Source organism: Oncorhynchus clarkii, chromosome 12, assembly GCF_045791955.1.
Source record: "Oncorhynchus clarkii lewisi isolate Uvic-CL-2024 chromosome 12, UVic_Ocla_1.0, whole genome shotgun sequence".
Taxonomy (NCBI): Eukaryota; Metazoa; Chordata; class Actinopteri; order Salmoniformes; family Salmonidae; genus Oncorhynchus; species Oncorhynchus clarkii.
In genome coordinates this window covers 79874635-79886836 of record NC_092158.1, presented here as the reverse complement: position 1 = coordinate 79886836, position 12202 = coordinate 79874635, and the positions used below count along the sequence as shown (strand labels likewise).

General features: G+C 44.3%; 1 protein-coding gene across 1 annotated transcript in view; it reads right to left on the bottom strand.

The window, feature by feature from the left end:
- The window catches only part of LOC139421431 (Na(+)/H(+) exchange regulatory cofactor NHE-RF1-like), a 37871-nt gene that overhangs the window by 4525 nt on the left and 21144 nt on the right, over positions 1-12202 (bottom strand). Inside the window, exons 2-3 of the mRNA XM_071172330.1 lie at positions 6015-6185; positions 2226-2379 (exon numbers count right to left, since the gene is read on the bottom strand). Coding sequence (XP_071028431.1) covers positions 2226-2379; positions 6015-6185 — 325 coding nt within the window. The remainder of the gene's footprint in view (positions 1-2225; positions 2380-6014; positions 6186-12202) is intronic.

Sequence of the window (12202 nt, the reverse complement as noted above, 5' to 3'; positions counted from 1 at the left end):
CTGGCCAGAGGGGTGGCGAGAGGGGAGTGTGGAGTGTGTGTCCATTCATGTATGTGTGTGTGTGTGTGTGTGTGTGTGTGTGTGTGTGTGTGTGTGTGTGTGTGTACCAAAGTTACGGTGATCAGGAGCCCTCTGAGTGGGCAACACGAGAGAGCAGTTACCTGGGCAACGCCTCAATGGAATTTTGCTCCTGTTGGGCATTTTTCAGTCAGGTTTAGAAGCCGATAGCAGAAACCAAATGAAGTTAGATAGGACTAAGACCTGACCATATATCCCCCAGGATAGAACAGGAGTTATATCTCCTTTTACTGCTTCACTATACTCATTCAGAGGACACAGCATGTCAATCATCAGTCAACTTGGAGGTGTAACCGTGCCAATGGATAGCTGTCAAATCAAATCAGATGTTATTGGTCACATACACATCTTTAGCAGATGTTATTGGTCACATACACATCTTTAGCAGATGTTATTGCAGGTGAAATGCTTGTCTAAACAACCAGTGTGGACTCAGAACACAACCACATTCCTCCGTGTAAAACAGAGGACATTCTTATCACAACAAAGCAGCTACTGTATTTTTATTGGCGCACTAAAGAAGCATAAAACTCCCAGTTAAGTCAAATAGCATGAAAGACACTAACTGACAGGGGCGGCAGGTAGGCTCGTGTTTAGAGCGTTGGGCCAGTAACCGAAAGGTTGCTAGATCAAATCCCTGAGCTGACAAGGTAAAAAGCTGTCCTTCTGCCCCTGAACAAAGCAGTTAGCCCACTGTTCCTAGGCTGTCATGTAAATAAGATTTTGTTCTTAATTAACCGACTTACCTAGTTAAATGAAAAATAAATATTGTCTACTTCTACCCACCTTCTTATTAATACGGTTCACTGAGAGGCACAGACAGCTAACCTTTTTAATAAACAGTATCTTTGGCCTGATCAGGAAGCAGCGCTTCACTGTTGTTTAGGGCAGAGCTTCAAGCAGAGGAAATATAAAGGCAGCCTGGTGCAGGGCGGTGTGTGTGGGAGGAGGACACACACTGACTAATATGCATGTCCCAGACACAGAGGGAACCAATTTCCTCCACACCCATATGGTTGTCATACCGTCGGCTGGGCTACCATCATCGTTCTATGAGGCCGTTGGTATCAGAATGGCACTCAGAGTAGCCAGCCAAGTGTTGTCATGGGCCACCGCCCTGTTTCAACAAGTGTTACTTGGGCACAGTTGGCCTCCCAAGCCAAATGCAGCTTGACGTTTATTGTCATGAATCTTGCCTTGGAGGCAGAACCAAGCGATTTCTGCTAGATGGGCTGGCTACAAAGTAATTAATGACTATATTGTAAAAATGTATGAAAGCAAAAATATGCTTTTTGGTCTTATTTTAAGGTTAGGGTTAGAAGTGTGGTTAAGGTTATGGTTAGGTGTAAAATCTGATTTTAAGACTTTGTGGCTGTGCCAGCTAGTGACTACTCCGCAGAGCTGCCTCCAGGGCAAAATTCATGACAATAAATGCCAACCTGCAGCCAGACTCTCCAGCACTGGAATCAATTTACAGGCTGAGGCTCCCTCTAGGGGCTTTCAGAGGTACAACAGCCTTCTCTTTGTGAAGAGCTCAGTAGCTGTTGGGGGAAGTTGCCCCTAGACAGTTGGGGGAAGTTTGCATTTAGCCCCTAATAGTGGTTGACATTCAGGGAGGTTAAGCTGATTCTAGATCCGTACCTAAGAGTTTGGATTTTGTACCTCGAGCAAACAACGTGAGGGGACAGGAAATGAGATGAGCTCAGTATATGTGTGTCTCTGTGTCTGTGTTCCTTGGCAGAGAGAGAGGAGCAGAGGAGCCTGGCCAAGCAGTCAGATAGACCCTTAATCTGCTAGTGTTTACCAAGGACAGGGGGACAGAGGGGTAAGAGATCAGGCCTGAGAGAGAAACCTCTGGGGACTATAGACCTTGAATGAGGCTGTTAAAGGAGAAGTAGTGGTTTAATCATTACCTGCCTAGTTAAATAAAAAATATATATGAGAGGCAAAACGCTCCCTACATTGTGAGGCTGTCGTGTGAGTGAGGGGCTTCAGAGGTCTGTCCTTCACACAGTGAGGAACGTGCAAGCTGATAACATCCATTGTGTGTGAATACTTGGGACATGTATGTCTACAGAAAGGATCACTAATCCAGCCAAACTGCATCAACCAAGTTCTGTCCCTTTCTTATAGATCTCTGGTCTCACCTGTGAGGTGTTCTGGGGTGGGAGCGACTCTGCACCTCCTGAAGAAGGCATCTGTGTCTGTGTCCACAACCAGTAGAGAGGTCTCCTCACCACCAGACTTGATGGCTGCCACCACCTCCGAGTGCTGCTTTCCCTCCACTGTCATACCATTCACCTGGAGAGTGAGGGGGAGAGACGGAGAGGGTGAGAGGGGGGGATAGAGACAGAGGGGAGAGAGACAGAGAGAGGGGGGGGGGAAAGAGAGGGGGAGAGACAAAGACATAGAGAGGGGGAGAGAGACAGAGAGAGGGGGAGAGACGGAGACATAGAGAGGGGGAGAGAGACATAGAGAGGGGGAGAGACGAAGACAGAGAGGGGGAGAGAGACAGAGAGAGGGGGAGAGACGGAGAGATAGAGGGGGAGAGACGGAGAGATAGAGGGGGAGAGACGGAGAGGGTGAGAGGGGGGGATAGAGACAGAGGGGAGAGAGACAGAGAGAAGGGGGGGAGAGGGAAAGAGAGGGGGAGAGACGAAGACATAGAGAGGGGGAGAGAGACAGAGAGAGGGGGAGAGACGGAGACATAGAGAGGGGGAGAGAGACAGAGAGAGGGGGGGGAGAGACGAAGACATAGAGAGGGGGAGCGAGACAGAGAGAGGGGGGGAGACGGAGAGAGGGGGAGAGAGACAGAGAGAGGGGGAGAGACGAAGACATAGAGAGGGGGAGAGAGACAGAGAGAGGGGGAGAGACGAAGACATTAGAGAGGGGGAGAGAGACGGAGAGATAGAGGGGGAGAGACGGAGAGATAGAGGGGGAGAGACGGAGAGAGGGGGAGAGACGGAGAGAGGGGGAGAGACGAAGACATAGAGAGTGGGAGAGACGGAGAGAGGGGGAGAGACGAAGACATAGAGAGTGGGAGAGACGGAGAGAGGGGGAGAGACGAAGACATAGAGAGGGGGAGAGACGGAGAGAGGGGGAGAGACGAAGACATAGAGAGGGGGAGAGAGACAGAGAGAGGGGGAGAGACGAAGACATAGAGAGGGGGAGAGAGACAGAGGGGGGGAGAGGGGGATGAAAGAGGGGGGCAGAGAGAGGGGGGGAGAGACAGAGAGAGAGAGATGGGGAGAGAGGGAGAGAGAGAGCCAGAGGGGAGAGAGGGAGAGAGGGAGAGAGAGTGTAAGGAACGTCAAAACACACACAGACACAAGAGTCATGTCTGCACAAATCAGCTCATGAAGCATTAACTCCTTAGTTGTATAAGTAGTGTAACTATAGTTTACCAAGTCAAAACGGTGAAGGCTAGTCCAACAGCCTAAACCTACAGGTTTCCCTTTGACATCAGCACCATAGTTTGTTCAAGTAACTAACTATTTATGGGAAACTATTTCTTGCATATTTCCATTGTTCTCACAACGAGGACGATAACCTGTTTATCAAAGCTAGGACTCCGTTTTCAATACTATCAGTCTGTTGTCCAGCAGGAAATCCTGTCTCTCCACACAAACACAGAATATGCTGCTGCACACACACAGAGAGGAAGTGAAGCTCTCCCAGGGGCTTGAGAAATGAGTGTCAAACTCTTCACTGTTGCATAAGAATCCGTAGTACGTAGTCTGAATACAAATGAAACATTGCTGAAGAGAACAGTGTACAATTCAGAGAAAACATAATGGGGTGCAAAAACATTCTACTTTCCTTTCTCTTCATACAGTAGGTTCTTGGATAGCAACAACTGCTAGTAGCCAGAGAGTGCTAGCAACACCATCTCAGCCATCAGGCCATTGGCCCAGCATATGTCATAATGTCATCTGTTCCCCAGACAGCTGAACATTCTGAGGAACCACTGCTGAGATAGCATGTGTGTACATTGTTTGTGTGGGTTCTGTGAGCTCTAAGTGTGTATTTTGTGCACGTGTGTGTGTGTGTGTGTGTGTGTGTGTGTGCATGTGTGCGTGAGTATCTTGTGTGAGTGTGTGTGTGTGTACGTGACTTGCCTAATTAAATAAAGGTTACCATTTTTTAAATCCTAATTATTACGTGTCTGTGGGTGTGTACGTGTGTATGCACATGAGTGTAATGCGTGCATGTGTGTGTATCTGTGTCGGTCATAGGGTGGGCCTGCCTGTCTACCACAGTCCCAGGAAGGAGACCAAACAATACGTGCTTGGGCAGTAACAATAGCTGTCCATTTAACAGAAAGAATACAGTCCTCAGTGGGTGGTGGGAGTGTGGGGCCTGCTGGGGGATGGAACCCCCTCTCTGTCTCAAGCATTCAACTCTCCTCTCTTCCCTCTCTCCTTTTCTATGGCAGTCTCACATGGCTGCTGGGGAATAGCAGAAACGTATTTACAAACGTGGCTAGAGTAGAATGAGGGCAGCCAGGCAGCAATACACACCTCTGACAATACACACCCACCCACCCTGCTCTACAGTAGTGAGTAATGAGCAGGATAGACTGGGGTGGTGGAGTGCAGACAAGTCACCAGTGACAAAGCTGGATTATCCCAGTCTGAGCTAACTCCCAGTGACAGTGTCCACCTCTCCCCTCCTATGAGATTAGGACCCCACACAGAGACTGTTACTCCCACTCACAGTCCTCCTCACTCCACACTTCAACTTCAACATGACTGAATTGTGCCAAGGCCATTAAAACCTCTTGAGACTAGGGGGCAGTATTTTGATGTTTGGATGAAAAAAGTACCCAAATGAAACTGCCTATTTCTCAGGCCCATAATCTAGAATATGCATATAATTAGGATAGAAAACACTCTAAAGTTTCCAAAACTGTCAAAATATTGTCTGGGAGTATAACAGAACTGATATTGCAGGCGAAAACCTGAGGAAAATCCAACCTGGACGTGCTGCTTTCTCCATGGTGTGAACAGTCTTTAGACATAGTTTCAGGCTTTTATTTAGAAAAATAAGCAAGAAAGATCACATTGCGTCATTGTATGGCTGGGTGCCAGCAGCGTTTTGCATGCGTAACAGCTTGGAGCAGACATTTCCTTTCTCTCTCCTATTGAAGAAACTACAGTCCCGGTTGAAATATTATCGATTATATATTGTAAAAACAATTGATTATAAAAAACGTTTGACATGTTTCTACGAACTTTACGGATACTATTTGGAATTTTCGTCTGCGATGTCGTGACTGCTTGAGCCTGTGGATTTCTGAACATAACGTGCCAACCAAATGGAGGTATTTTGGATATAAAAATCTTCTTTATGGAACAAAAGGAACATTTATTGTGTAACAAGGAGTCTCGTGAGTGCAAACATCCGAAGATCATCAAAGGTAAGCGATTCATTTTATTGCTTTTCTGACTTTCGTGACCAAACTACTTACTTGGCTGCTAGCTGTTTGTAATGTTTTGTCTACTGAGAGAGATGTCCTTACATAAACGCTTGGTATGCTTTCGCCAAAAAGCTTTTTTGAAATCTGAAACGCCAGGTGGATTAACAACAAACTAAGCTGTGTTTTGCTATATTGCACTTGTGATTTCATGAAAATTACATATTTTTAGTCATTTCATTTGAATTTGACACTCTGCAATTCAGCGAATGTTGACGAAAATTATCCCGCTAACGGAATAGGTGCATCAAGAAGTTAAAGACAAGTCCCGTAATTTTAGAAAAGCTTGCATGACAAACATAATTATTTTCATTAATACAATATTATTAAATTTACTACTATACAGTAATAATAGTACTGTGCATTGAATACTACTAACAATAGTAATGTACTATTACTATACATGGAATAATAATAATACAGTATGATGCCAGAGGTCAAAGGTGAGCTAGATAGTTACCTGTACTATCATGTCCTTGGCCAGCAGGCCTGACCTCTGTGCAGGTGAGTCCTCATCCACTGCTCTGATGTACTGGCCTGGTCTGGCCTTCTCACTGTGCAGGTTGAAGCCGTAGCCATGAGGCCCCTTCTTGATCACACACAGACGCGGCCTCAGCTCACTCTGCACGTCCTGATGAAGAGATGAAACACCATTAGTTGAATTCTCCTGTTGGAGAATCTACTTTCTCCTTCCGCTCTCCTGGCTTCCTGTGCTAAGACAATGAATCACATTCACAGAACTTACATGAAATGATTCACAATCACAAAAATATGTTTTTCCTTCACCATTAATACCTAATACATCCCAATATCGAGCGGCAGGTAGCCTAGAGGTATTGGGCCAGTAACCCAAAGATCGCTGGTTTAAATCTCCAAGCCATTGATCAAGACAGTTAACCCCCAACTACAACTGCTCCCCAGGCGTCGATGACGTGGACGACAAGGGGCTGGGTTAAATGCGGAAGACACATTTCAGTTGAATGGATTCATTTGTGCCAACTAACTAGATATCCCCTTCCCTTTCCCTTCCTTCCCCTTCCCATATGCCCAGTATGCTGATATGGTATGAAATGCAGTGATAGGCTACATTTAAGACCATGACTCTGTCATTGATGATCAAATCAGACTAAAATTACACCAGAGTAAGGAAAGGAGTCCGGTCAGAATAGGAGGGTGTACAGAGCATGTGACTGAAGCTGTGTTAGTGTAGAGAGGACTGGGAGGGGCAGGGCAGGAGCCAGGAGGCATGGAGCCACTACCCCGGCCTGAGGAAGGGCCAGTTCCTGAGGGCCAGGCCCCTGTGTTGTGTGAGCCCAGTCAGCCCAGTGAACCCAGGGCAGGACAATAGCAGGCTGGGAGGTGACCCCTGTCCTCCTGCCTCTCTGAGATGACAGGAAGACATAGCACTGTATTGTCATCCAGGAAAAAACTCGACCAAGTCCAGCTACTCCCATCCGTCGGTAGGAGAACATAAGTAATGTCTTTTTTTAGTATGGGGACTGTTTACAGAGTTTTACAAAGCCTCAGGGAATGTTCAAATGTAGGTGCAGAGTTAAATACAGCACAGATATAGAACAGGAGCCAAACAAATGGCACAATCATAATCAATGTCTCTCTGACCCAACAACCCCATACCCCCTATTGGCCAATATAATTATTGATAAAATCAGTTTTTCCAAATACACTTTTGACACCGACAGTTGAAGTCAGAAGTTTACATATACCTTAGCCAAATACATTTAAAAACTCAGTTTTTCACAATTCCTGACATTTAATCCTAGTAAAAATCCCCTGTTTTAGGTCAGTTAGGATCACCACTTTATTTTAAGAGTGTGAAATGTCAGAATAATAGTAGGGAGAATAAATAAATAAAAGCTGAAATAAATCAATCACATTCCGTGTGGGTCAGAAGTTTACATACACTCAATTAGTATTTGGTAGCATTGCCTTTAAATTGTTTAACTTTCTTCCCACAATAAATTGGGTGAATTTTGGCCCATTCCTCATGTCAGAGCTGGTGTAACTGAGATAGGTTTGTAGGGCTTCTTGCTTGCACACGCTTTTTCAGTTCTGCCCACAAATGTTCTATAGGTGTGAGGTCAGGGCTTTGTGACAGCCACTCCAATACCTTGACTTTGTTGTCCTTAAGCCATTTTGTCACAACTTTGGAAGTATGTTTGGGGTCATTGTCCATTTGAAAGACACATTTGCGACCAAACTTTAACTTTAACTTTAGCTTTAACTGATGACTTGAGATGTTGCTTCAATATCCACATAATTTTACCTCCTCATGATGCCATCCATTTTGTAAAGTGCACCAGGCCCTCCTGCAGCAAAGTACCCCCACAACATGATGCTGCCACCCCCGTGCTTCATGGTTGGGATGGTGTTCTTCGGCTTGCAAGCCTCCCCCTTTTAACCTCCAAACATAACAATGGTCATTATGGCCAAACAGTACTATTTTTGTTTCATCAGACCAGAGGACATTTCTCCAAAAAGTACGATCTTTGTCCACATGTGCAGTTGCAAACTGTAATCTGGCTTTTTATGGCGGTTTTGAAGCAGTGGCTTCTTCCTTGCTGAGCGGCCTTTCAGGTTATGTCGATATAGGACTCGTTTTACTGTGGATATATATACTTTTGTACCTGTTTCCTCCAGCATCTACACAAGGTCCTTTGCTGTTGTTCTGGGATTGATTTGCACTTTTCGCACCAAAGTACGTTCATCTCTAGGAGACAGAACATGTCTCCTTCCTGAGCGGTATGACGGCTGCGTAGTCCCATGGTGTTTATACTTGCGTACTATTGTTTGTACAGATGAACGTGGTACCTTCAGGCGTTTTGAAATTGCTCCCAAGGATGAACCAGACTTGTGGAGGTCTACAATTTTCTGAGGTCTTGGCTGATTACTTTTGATTTTCCCATGATGTCAAGCAAAGAGGCACTGAGTTTGAAGGTAGGCTTTGAAATACATCCACAGGAACACCTCCAATTGACTCAAATTATGTCAATTAACCTATCAGAAGCTTCTAAAGCCATGGCATCCTTTTCAGTTATTCTCCAAGCTATTTAAAAGCACAGTCAACTTAGTGTATGTAAACTTCTGACCCACTGGAATTGTGATACAGTGAATTATAAGAGATATAATCTGTCTGTAAACAGTTGTTGGAAAAATGACTTGTCCTAACCGACTTGCCAAAACTATAGTTTGTTAACCAGAAATTTGTGAAGTGTTTGAAAAACAAGTTTTAATGACTGCAACCTAAGTGTATGTAAACTTCCGACTTCAACTGTATAATAGAGATTCTAGAATCCATCAGCCAATCACACACACACACACACACACACACACACTACATCAAAGCGGAGCAGTCATGAATGACCAATAGCCTTTGTCTTATGTAAGTTGATTGCAGTCTTAAGGAGGAGTAGAGTGCTGTATTAGCCAGTCCAATCAGTGAGTAAAAAAAGGGGGCAGGGACAGGCTGCTGGGTGGAGTGCTGTCGTCACTGAGACTCAGAACGGAAGAAGCCTTTTGTTTAAGGAATGGCACACAAAGCCTTCCCCCTTCCAACGAGCCGCAGCCTCTCCTTCTGTGGAGTAGAGGTCCAGGAAAAGACAGGCTTCCTGAAGACTCCACCTGCTTCCCGCTTTCAGGAATGGCCCAGGCAAAGCCCCTCCCCCACAACACATACGATCCCTCAGCCATCTCAAGAGGCAACAGCTTGAGAGCTAACAAGTCTATCATGAAGAGACTAGACTGTTCAGTAGACCATTCTCACTGTCAAAGACAAATACTGATCCTCTCTGAGACAACATCAATAACACTGAGGCTGGCCAGAGCTCCAATGAGGCTCAACTGCCCCCTGAATTCATTACATGTCTCTGTAGGAGGTTCTAGTTGGAGGAACAGAGTTGAACATGGCTGGGAGGATAGGGAGCAACAGGAGTGTGCCAAACACTGATCCTGCCAATCAGACTTAAGTTGAGTACCTGATGCATCTGAAGAAACTGACAACCATTTTACATGTTAATCTGGTCTGATTCTCCTCCATGTTCTTCATTCCAGACCTCCATATAAAATATACATTCCAAACTGAGTAAATCAAAATCAACTGTCACAACATACAGTGCCTTGCGAAAGTATTCGGCCCCCTTGAACTTTGTGACCTTTTGCCACATTTCAGGCTTCAAACATAAAGATATAAAACTGTATTTTTTTGTGAAGAATCAACAACAAGTGGGACACAATCATGAAGTGGAACGACATTTATTGGATATTTCAAACTTTTTTAACAAATCAAAAACTGAAAAATTGGGCGTGCAAAATTATTCAGCCCCCTTAAGTTAATACTTTGTAGCGCCACCTTTTGCTGCGATTACAGCTGTAAGTCGCTTGGGGTATGTCTCTATCAGTTTTGCACATCGAGAGACTGACATTTTTTCCCATTCCTCCTTGCAAAACAGCTCGAGCTCAGTGAGGTTGGATGGAGAGCATTTGTGAACAGCAGTTTTCAGTTCTTTCCACAGATTCTCGATTGGATTCAGGTCTGGACTTTGACTTGGCCATTCTAACACCTGGATATGTTTATTTTTGAACCATTCCATTGTAGATTTTGCTTTATGTTTTGGATCATTGTCTTGTTGGAAGACAAATCTCCGTCCCAGTCTCAGGTCTTTTGCAGACTCCATCAGGTTTCCTTCCAGAATGGTCCTGTATTTGGCTCCATCCATCTTCCCATCAATTTTAACCATCTTCCCTGTCCCTGCTGAAGAAAAGCAGGCCCAAACCATGATGCTGCCACCACCATATTTGACAGTGGGGATGGTGTGTTCAGCTGTGTTGCTTTTACGCCAAACATAACGTTTTGCATTGTTGCCAAAAAGTTCAATTTTGGTTTCATCTGACCAGAGCACCTTCTTCCACATGTTTGGTGTGTCTCCCAGGTGGCTTGTCGCAAACTTTAAACAACACTTTTTATGGATATCTTTAAGAAATGGCTTTCTTCTTGCCACTCTTCCATAAAGGCCAGATTTGTGCAATATACGACTGATTGTTGTCCTATGGACAGAGTTTCCCACCTCAGCTGTAGATCTCTGCAGTTCATCCAGAGTGATCATGGGCCTCTTGGCTGCATCTCTGATCAGTCTTCTCCTTGTATGAGCTGAAAGTTTAGAGGGACGGCCAGGTCTTGGTAGATTTGCAGTGGTCTGATACTCCTTCCATTTCAATATTATCGCTTGCACAGTGCTCCTTGGGATGTTTAAAGCTTGGGAAATCTTTTTGTATCCAAATCCGGCTTTAAACTTTTTCACAACAGTATCTCGGACCTGCCTGGTGTGTTCCTTGTTCTTCATGATGCTCTCTGCGCTTTTAACGGACCTCTGAGACTATTTGCACGCCCAATTTTTCAGTTTTTGATTTGTTAAAAAAGTTTGAAATATCCAATAAATGTCGTTCCACTTCATGATTGTGTCCCACTTGTTGTTGATTCTTCACAAAAAAATACAGTTTTATATATTTATGTTTGAAGCCTGAAATGTGGCAAAAGGTCGCAAAGTTCAAGGGGGCCGAATACTTTCGCAAGGCACTGTATTTATATAATACATTAAGATAATAAATAATAAATACTTTAATAAGGATCAAACAGGCATATTTAGAGGGAAAGTAGAGGAAATAAGAGAAATTTGGAAAGTATGCAGGAAAAGCACATTAATTGGAACTTAATTCTCCCTGAGTAATTCTTGGTGTGGTCCCTCTATACCCGAAGGCCAAAGTCCTGGTTAAACTGAAAAAGCTGGTTACAGTGGTTTCTCTGCTTCCTGTTTTTGGTGTGTGAAATCTCTTGTTTTGCTACATAATTAAACGCAAACTGCAAACTGTACGCCACAAAGGATTTTCCCTTCAAAATGAAGAAGAGAGACTGAGGGTGCACCTGCGTCCTACAAACTGAAGGCTTGAAACACGGGGTCATGGAAGTCATGGTAGATAAGAAAAATACAGCATGGCTTGAGGATGTCCTTCTGGTATGTAGATCCCATTGACTGTCCACTGCACAAGTCTTACCACACATTTTACAGACGAGCACTAAGCCCAGTGTCTGACAAGGACAGATCTGTTTCAGTCCAATTGGAGTCCTATTCCTCTTAAGGTGGACCTTGCAGAAATTGCTCCGTCATTTCCTGGTTGCTAAAATTCAAATAGCTAGTCCTAATGTCAGTTAATATAACAAAACAAGCAAGTATAGTGTAGAAAATCATTGTACCATCGAAACCGCTGTGAAATATATTTTCCATAACCAAAAATATAGTATTTTAACTATTTGAAGCTGGTGTACAAAACTGAAAGTAAAAGACCCAAAAATAAAATGTAAGAACAGGATGCATAGAAATAGCGCACATAGAACAGAATCTACTGCTTCTTAGACTTGCTTTCAATGAGAATGACAGATCTATAACTATCATTTCTATGTGCATTTGGACAGTTCTCCCAAAAAATGACATATTGCAGCTTTAATAACAGACATTCACAGCGAAACACAGCCAGGAAGGATGAGGTCAACTGGCCAACGTTGAGCGTCCCTGCCAACCAACAGAAAGGGACCATGGCAGGGTGGCTGAGATAACAGAAGACAGTTTGTGTCGGGAG